Source organism: Galeopterus variegatus, unplaced genomic scaffold (assembly GCF_000696425.1).
Source record: "Galeopterus variegatus unplaced genomic scaffold, G_variegatus-3.0.2 Scaffold337, whole genome shotgun sequence".
Lineage (NCBI taxonomy): Eukaryota > Metazoa > Chordata > Mammalia > Dermoptera > Cynocephalidae > Galeopterus > Galeopterus variegatus.
In genome coordinates this window covers 694,955-704,146 of record NW_007726448.1, presented here as the reverse complement: position 1 = coordinate 704,146, position 9,192 = coordinate 694,955, and the positions used below count along the sequence as shown (strand labels likewise).

At 43.4% G+C, this 9,192-nt stretch overlaps 1 protein-coding gene across 7 annotated transcripts in view; it reads right to left on the bottom strand.

Annotated features, from left to right (window-relative positions):
• Nucleotides 1-578: 578 nt before the first annotated feature.
• The window catches only part of DCP1B (decapping mRNA 1B), a 54,912-nt gene continuing 46,298 nt past the window's right edge, over nt 579-9,192 (bottom strand). For 4 of the 7 annotated variants that reach the window (XM_008567714.1, XM_008567715.1, XM_008567717.1 and 1 more), the window contains 3 exons: nt 7,556-8,413; nt 5,039-5,287; nt 2,341-2,572 (listed from right to left, as the gene is read on the bottom strand). In XM_008567714.1, the coding sequence (XP_008565936.1) occupies nt 2,492-2,572; nt 5,039-5,287; nt 7,556-8,413 (1,188 nt within the window). In that variant the 3' untranslated portion in view covers nt 2,341-2,491. Of the gene's footprint in view, nt 789-1,244; nt 1,414-2,340; nt 2,573-5,038; nt 5,288-7,555; nt 8,414-9,192 lie in introns of those variants that run through there. The other 3 variants (XR_550145.1, XR_550146.1, XM_008567713.1) reach the window with 3 other exon arrangements.

Sequence of the window (9,192 nt, the reverse complement as noted above, 5' to 3'; positions counted from 1 at the left end):
AGTAACGGAGAGTGGGTGGGAAGGGTCTCCCAGGTTTAGGGTACATGGGACAGAGCTGTTTGTCATATGTCACTCCTACTTAATCCTCATAAGAACTCTGTGACGATCTTTCATCTCATAAATGAGAAAATAGTGTCTCAGAGAGGTTGACTTATCCAGGAACTGAAGGCAGGTCTGTCTGACACCAAAGGCTGCATGCTTTGTCCTCTTCACCAGGCAGCTGTGACTTCTATGACTTCTACAAGGTTGAAATCCACCGCGCTGGATAATGCTGCTTTTATGAATAAATACCTCAGGGTTCCACCTGAAATTCAATTAGGTTAAAACTGCTGCGGGTGGTATCCATGATGGCCTCAGAATTCAGGGTGAGAGCAGGAAGAAGAAAAGTTAATTTATATATGAAGTCTAACTTTGTGTGCCTTAGATAACCCTTTTGATCTATTTCTCGGACTCTCTACGGAAAGCTCTTTGTACAAAGCAGCTCTCATCTGCTCTGCTATTTAGAAGAAATAAGCGCTCTATCACCAATTGCCTTTTACAAGAGAGACTTAGTCTTTGGTCTAAATGAATTGGGCCAGTCACTTTCAAAGTGATTTATTCTAGTAAAGAATGGAGAATTTATTATTTTTCAAAATAGATCACTGTGGCGTTGACCTAAAAAGATCCGAGTGAAGCTTGCTGTGTAGGTCTGACCATGCTGGGATCGTATTCATTCCTCTATCACATCAGCACACGGCCATCTTTTCCAATTAGGTGCTGCAACTGATATTTGTTTTACTTATTTGATGCTGAAGCAAAAGAAGAAATATTTCGTGAAATTAGCCATTTACTACTGCGAATATATTAGAAACATTAAAAATGGAATTCATCTCTCCTTAGCTAGAGAAGCAACTTTAAACATGTAATTAAGATCAAAGAGCTGTTTTTAAAGGTTGGCCAGCAGTTATGATTGATTTTGTTCACAATGTTGCCAAAGTGAGCACTATCATCATTGATTTAGGGATAATAGAGTCATGTGTGTCTCTCTCCTTGCCCTGTTCTCCTTATAAGAACATTGAGATATTATATATGCACTTATTAATTTCAAGTATTTTGTGAGAGTTTCACACAGGTTTTATCACTATGTTAGATGCTGTAGGAGATAGCAAAGAAACAAAACATTAGCAGATAACACAGTAGACTCCTCACTCAAAGTACAGGCACGTAACAAGGGTTCAGTAACAGTCACCTCCTCTTCCACCCACCTTTTCTCCTTAGAAGAAAAAGTACCCTCCTGCGGGAGAGTGGGGGAGGTGTTCTGATAGACCTTTTGCTCGATGGTGTGGCTGAACAAAGGTCTGGAGCTGAAAGTCCAAGTCTAGGCAGCAGAAACTGCAAGGAAACCTATTTTCTTCCCATCCTCCATTTTATGACCTATAAAATGAGAATAAAACCTGTCTGCTGTGCAGTAACCTAAAGATCTTTTTATGACCCAAGAGTAAAAAGGGCTGTAGAAATGCGTAGCTTTATTTATTACTAACACTCAGCAGGGAATTTCCATGCACACCCTTTTGGGCCTTAACAACTTGGCAAGGGCTCTCCTGACTCCAAGATTAAGCTCCTCATTTCTGTGAACATCAAAATCAATCTGCTACATAGCTTGAAGAATCCTTATCATTATGCCCCTGAACATCCGCCACCTGTTCTTAGAGACTAAGAAAAGATGTTACAATCTTCTGTGACCTCCCCCTCAGCACGTTTTGCTAAAAATGATAGAGTGTTCATTTGGAAGCATAGGCAAGCATATCCTGCTGCTTAAGTCCAAAAGAAATAACATGAGTTAGGATAAATGAAGTGTTGCTGGAAATCTGGGCTATTTGTCAACTCCTAGAACAACCATACTCTAGAAACTAGCTATAAATATTTTTAGAAATAATTCCCCTTCAAAGGCCTGGGTAAAACATGCCAACTGGATTTTTACAAATGAAAGGTTTACTTTGGTAAAAGAAAACCATCATTACCTCCAAGGGCTCATTAAAGTCTTCGTAGGTTAACTTGTGGGATGACACTGCCCCCTGGTGGTCGGCATGCTCCATGGCACATGGAGCTCAGCAACAGGGAAATTACACACCCCTCTGTGTTCAAAGAATAATCAGAGCTATTAATAAATAAAAACCAAGCTCTGAGAACAGCTCTTCCTACGGAGAGGCTGATTCTTCTAGAAATGGACCAATACATGTAAGGAAAAAAATAGTTTAAGTTTAGCATTTACTGTGTGATCTGAGCAAAGGAGTTTTTCTACCCACTCAATTCTTAGGTATACGGAAGTATGTGATTTTAAAAAATAAAAAAACACTTGACTATACTAAAAAAAAGTTTAAAACATTTTACTTCACATTACACATAGTTTTTTAAAAAGGCAGAAACATTTAAGGTAACACCACTTAACGTGAAAGAACCTTGTGCTGGAGTTCTAGAAGGACTTGGAATCCAGTTTTAAATGGATTTGCTTTCACACAGTCTTTTTCATGGCTGCTTGTGTCATGCTGAAGAGATAGGCTTCATAGATTACATTTAAGAAGGTGTCGTCGTTCTGGAAAACAAAACCAAAAGGCCCAAAGGACTGTGATTTGGTTGGCAGAAACCAAAGTCCTCCTTTGCCATGAAGCTGAACAGCGTTTTGATACCAAGATGCTCGTCTCTACTTGTTTGCTCTGGCAGCTGGTAGATTTTTCATTGGATGTGTGACTGTGCAGTGGGGTTGAAGGCAAGGCCAGACAGAGCTGCTAGTTTTCGATGGTGAGTATGTGAAGTGGTGAGTGCTCATTACAAACAGCACAGATGGCAAGCCAGCCACATGGCAGGATGGAACAGGGCTCAGGAAGAGCCTGGGTCTGTTGTATGAAAAGACATAGGTCCCCAACAGATAGGGATGGGAAGAAACGATCTAGGTCAGTGGTTCTCAAGGTTTGGTTAAGAGATTGCTGATGGTTCTTAAAGGTCTTCCAAGTTGCCCACAATGTGCATGCTTTGTTTTTGGCATTAATTAGGATTCTGTTTGCAATATGTTTCACTGATATCTCACCAAAGCCAGTTAATTCTTCCCATGAGTTATGGAAACTTCCTGGCCTTGGCACATGAGCAGGAGTTAGACTGGTAGTTTCTGGGCTCTTTTGTCTAGCTAAGGGATGAGAAAATCACAGGTCTAATCAGTTTTCTTGATTTGTAATTATAGAGACTTTTCCCTCCTACCCAAATCCTTTAAAGTTTTAGCAATTCACTTACATTTCACATCTCCCTTCATTCCTTCTTGACACCCCACACACAGAATTAGCATTATTCTCATGCAACGAAGACAATGTTGTTATTCCTGTTTTTCCTATGAAGTACCTATTAAGTCCCTATACAAGGGGCAGAGACTAAAACAGACTGCTGGAGTGACTTCTAGCAGTGCATCAGGCAGATGATGTCTAGACCATGGGAAGAAGTAAAATGTATGCAGAGTGGAGGGAAAAGGAAAGTAATTTCTAACTAGCAATGTATAGGGACTATGTAGACTTCCAGAGTCTTGGAACAATGAGATCTGAATGGAATGAGCCAGAAAAATATAGGGATCTTTTAAATTCAAACTTGTTTATTTTTTTCTTTATTGCTCACAGTAAAGAAGTTCACAGTTTAAAACCCCATGAACTTATCATGAATAGTTTTAAAAGGTGAGAAATATTTTATCCTGATATTTATTTATGAATTGAAGGCTGAGTCATTTGTTTTCAATGTTATTTACATCAGATTACTACTGTGCTTTCACACTCAGATGCTGATTTAGTCCCAGTCCTTTCATTTTCTCTAAAATAAGTTCCCTTTAAGAAATGTTTTCACTCACAGAGACCACTGCCTTTTTAAGTGGATGAGACGACTGCAAAAGGGCCTGCCTGCTCCCTAAAGTCACCTGACGCTGAAGCAGAGCACCACAAAAGTCTCCTTAAAGACTACCTAGCGAAAAGATACCACAATATGTTAACTGAGGGTCCGAAGTCTGGCTGATTGAAAGCACTCTACCTGCCCAGGCCTAACATGTATTTTGGGTGTGCTCTGGCAGGTAGATGGTAACATTCCTGTTATTAATGCCATCACAGCACAGTGCAGTGGGCAGGAGACTGCAGCCAGGCTGGGGTGGAATCACAGCTCTGCTTATTTACCAGCTGTGTGACCTGGGCCAGTTGCTGAGCCTCAGTTTCCTTGTCTGAGGGAAACTGAGGGAAAATAATGGGGTTGTTGTGTAATGACTGAATGAGCTACTATATGTAAAGCACTTAAAACAGTGCCTGGCACAAAGCTCCATGTAAGTGCTAGCTATTATTATTGTTATTATTCTTTCATAGAGACAAGTGGTTGATACTGAGTCCCCTCATTCCATCCTCTCCTAATCAGCAGGTGTCAGAATTATCTGTAAAATATGGCTTTAACAGTCAGCACCACGCTCAGCCAGTGAGCAAACCGGCCATCCCTATATAGGATCCGAACCCGTGGCCTTGGTGTTATCAGCACCGCACTCTACCGAGTGAGCCACAGGCCGGCCCGTCTGAATATGGCTTTAACAGTTACAACCATAACTTGCTCCCTCTCTGTCTCCTCCTTGTCCAGCAGTCTGCTGGGCCTCTCTCCTACGCAGACTGCCGCTTGCCTGAGACTGCTCTTACCTCTGTCTCCCAGTGCTGAATCCTCTGGGCACCCTGCAGCACCCAGAGTCCTGCCATGATTACTTAATCTTCACTGCAGGCTTCCTTCTTTTCTGACAGGTGGCAGCTTGGGGGCCTCCATCAGTTCTCCAAACTACAAAACCCTTGAGGAGCTGAGACTCCCAAAGCCATAGTTTGTTTTCTGAACACCACCCAGCTAGCTGAGCACAGAAGCCACTGGTGTTCAGGGCGAGTGGCTGCACATCCTCTTATTCCTGGGAGTACAAGACAGGCATCAGCTATTGAGTCTTTATCTCATAGTCCCAAGCAATAGGCCAGCAAGTTTGGTAAGGGAAGGAGAGATGATGTGCCCCTCTTACCTGGATGAGGTATAGCAGTGCTTCCTGAAGTTGCAGCTTGGTGAGTGGGCTGCTGGTGATCCAGGAGGGCTCTGGGCTCTGCAGGGGCAGGAGGAGGCTGGTGGAGGCAACAGGTAGCTCCTGGCCTCCCAGGGGCAAGAGCCCACTCTCCCTCTCCTTTGGTGGAGCAGAGGTGGATTGTGTGAACGCCCTGGGGGACATGAGCAGAGAAGGTGCCACCGTAGCAGGGATGTGCTGGGGTGAGATGACCTGTTTAATAGCAAACACACACACAAAGGTCAAGATTAAGGAGCAACTCCGAAATGAAAGACATAGGGACAAAGAGGCCTCTTGCTTACAAAAGAGGATATAGGTAAATTTAAGCACTGACTGTTCACACTCTTCTAGGTGGGAAAAGCTTACAGGATAACTGATTCCTGTTTAGTTCTCCATCTATTTTCCCTTCCTTGTCATAAGCAGCTCTGGTATAGCCCGCTGTAGTGACTGTGGTCCCCACTGCGTAGAAAGCTTGGCCTCTGAGTAACTGTTTCCAGGCTTACCATCATTATTTGGCACCATGCATTTAGGGCTGCTGGCCTCTTCCTCAGGGCTAGCTGTCCACTGCTCTAACCTAAAGGTCCAGCAACCCCCATGAGCTACTCTGCTGACGTTTTGGGGACACATGCATTTCCCAGCAGTCCTCTCCACACAGCGGAAGTGCTGGGAGAGCAGTCCTCCTGCCCCTTTTTCCAGCTGCCTCACTCACTTTCCAGCAGGACAGAGAGATATATGGGGCCCACCCCTTCTGCTCCTGTGCTGATGGGATCTGCCTGCTTGCAGACGGCATGTATTGCTGCTTCCCCAGGCTCATGTGTTGCTCCTCAGAAGTGCCAGTGACCTATCCCTCTCGGTGAGTCTGCATAACTAACTTACTTAACCAACCTAAAACCAAGGTTTCTAACAGCTTTTTCAGTTATGCAAGTGACATTGTGATCCCTATCTGACTCCTACAGTTATCATTTGTTTCTGACTCAGTAAGAAAAAGGAATGTTATTTATCAGCCTCCTAATATCCCAAAAGAACTCACGGAGGAGATATAAAGGCCAGCAATTTAGAAGCTGCTGTAATTTTATAATCACTCCCTTGACATCTTTGGGCAGAAACTAGCCTGAGGAAGGTAGGTTGGTTGTTTCTTTTAACTGGTCCCTATTTGTCATTCTGAGGAGAGGTGCTGAGCACTGGTGCTCCCCACGGAGGAGTCACAGCATTGAGAAGAGCACAGTGTGGGCTGACAAAATGTACACTTGCCTTGCTCGGCTCTTGACATAGTGAGGACTGAAAAGAGAAAAGAATTATACTCATACATACAGAAATTTAAGTCAAACCATCAATCCCAATTTCCTCAGTCTAAATCATCAGAGGAAAAAATGCAGAAATTTTAAAAAAGGGGGACAATATTACATTGAAATGAGGATGAGGGTAAGTTACAAACACTGTTTCTATAGTAGCAGGTACTAAGATTTGGGATTTTAATAAATAATAATTGACAACACTTTGCCTCAGGGTCTCACATATCAAAGACTTGTATTACATGCCTAAGATCTTTGTTTTCAAAAAAGTGAAAGATTTTTGAGGAATTGTTATAAGCTACATGATGAAACATGACAAAAAGACCACTAATGATCTATGTAATAAGTAGGGAGAAATTTTCCATTTTTAAATCCAATTCATGTTCAATGAATTTGTACCAATCCAAAAAGAAAACAGTTCACAGTCAGATCACCAGATATTACCCACAGGCAGATGATCAAGAGCTTGTGGTTTTCTTACTGTTCCCAGTTACTGATGGACATAGAGAACCATCTCCCCTGAGGGGCAGAATCTTTCTAAAAATGATGGCACTGTCCCTCTCTGGCAGTTTGCGCGTGGGAAGTGAAGGTGGGTGGCACACTCGTCTCTCTCCTGATCCTCATTAAGCTACACTGATGATATAGAGTTAATATGTTTTTTTCAGTTTACTTGCAGAACCTACAGGATTATGGACTCTGTAGAGGTAGGAAGTCTGTTTTCTTTATCTTCATGTATCACAATACCTGACATGGTAAGTGCTCAAAAATACTTACTAAATAAAGGAATAAATAATAATTTACAGGGACTTAAAAAACAAGAAGAGGTCAGATGTTTGTTGTCCCAGAATGATTTCAAAGCAGACCATATTAAGCTTCTACAGTGAAAGGTTAGGGTTTTTTCCCATGTCTATACTGTCTTCAGACCTTATAACATTATGTAAATTTAACTCTAGAAATAAACTATCTCTGCATGGGGGGAAGCTCCCAGACTGCTAAGCAAAGGGGAGACTGTCCTTCTGGGCAGGAAGTTAAGGTGATAAGAGGCACAGGTATGACTCTGGCTCCCCATTCCAAACAGAAATGTGCATCATACATAGTCCCTAGAGCACAGAAGCGGATTCTAAATTTCACAGAATTATACTAATACCTTTCTTGCTTTTCTTTTTTTTTGCCCCTGGTAGATACTAACCTGAAAAAGAGGAGTCGGCTTTTCTGGGCCGGATGTCTTGTTGATCCAGGATTCCAAGGGTTTCCCTGTTCTACAGCTCTGAGTTCCCACAGGGAACTTTGCTGCCAAGGCTGGTCGGTTGGATGCATGCAGCTGCTGCTCCTGCTGCACAGTCTGAAGCTTTTTAAGTAGCTCCTGAGGGGAGATCACTCCAGAACTGCTAGTCTGATTGCCAGAGAGGGGGAGCATTTGTCTTGTGAGTGTAGACTGTTCTTTTCCATGAGCCTGATGTCCTAATGCCTGAGGCGGAAGGGAGCCATTGAAATATACCAGTTGTGGCTGAGCCAAACCCTTTACTGGAGCCACCAGGGTGGCAGCACGGAGAGTTCTGCTGCAGTTTGGGGCAGCTGAGCTGGCAGATGCTCGTGCACTAGGGTCATACTTGTTCACTGCCCCTGGGGTGCTCTGAAGCTTCTCTAACAGGTTCTGGGCTTTGGAAGCACTTCGTACACCATGAGAAGTCCCAATCATATGAGGAGACCCTGGCTGGACAGGTCTAGTAAAAACTTCCCCAGAAGAATGGGTATTGCCGTTTTCACAGGGCCGGTGTTCAGGCAGCTCTGACACTGGGTGGAGGTCTGCATTCCTGACCATGAGTTTCTGGATGGCTGGACAGAGCTGCTTCTCCAGGGGCGGCGACTGTTTTCTGGGTTCCTCATAGGACAGAGAGCGAACAACCCCATGCCTAATCGGAAGCTTCTCTGGCTGCTGCTGGTGGTGGAGGGTCTGTGGAGGCTCCACAGTTTCCTGACATGTAGCTTTGCCCTGCTTCCCAAACAGAGCTGTCAAGGATAAGTGTTGGGGTTCAGGGTCTAAGACCTGGAAAAAATAAAAGATATCTGAAAATGGGTCCACATACAATTTGGTTATACAGGGGGCTATGAAACATAACTTACCTAACTGATTATTTCTTCTATTTACAAGGGATCAATTAAGACAAAAAAAAGCTTAACTATAATGAACTTTTAAAATTCAAGACCTCCTATTTAATGTCAGAAATTTTCATAGCATTCTCCCCTACCATCCCCAAGAGAGTTGCTATATTTTAGTATCTGTTGATTGACAAAAGAGGTATATGATCCTTGCAGGACCTGGGTTTCACAGATTGGGGATCACTATGGTACAAAATTATATACACTAAATGGTAAATAATCCCTTCAACAGTTAATCCATCAGGGGCCGGCCCGGTGGCGCACTGCTACAGTGCGCCGCTTGGGAAGTGCGGCAGCGCTCCCGCCGAGGGTTCGGATCCCACATACAGACCAGCCGCTCACTGGCTGAGCGAGGTGCGGGAGCAACACCGAGGGTTGCGATCCCGTTGCCGGTCCCGGTCCCGGTCCGGTCCGGGCGTGACACTGAGGGTTGCGATCCGTTGCCGGTCACAAAAAAAGAAAAAAAGGAAAAAACAAAAAAAACAAAAAAAAAAAACAGTTAATCCATCTAACCCCACAGAATACAAGACGACACTGAGAACACACAGGAATATGAGAATTTCAGAATTCCTGGTAGCTTTTCACAGAATTATAGAAATCTAGGGCTGGAAAGAAACATAAGTCACTTAATCTAACTTGATCCTTTCAACTATATACTAGTAGCTT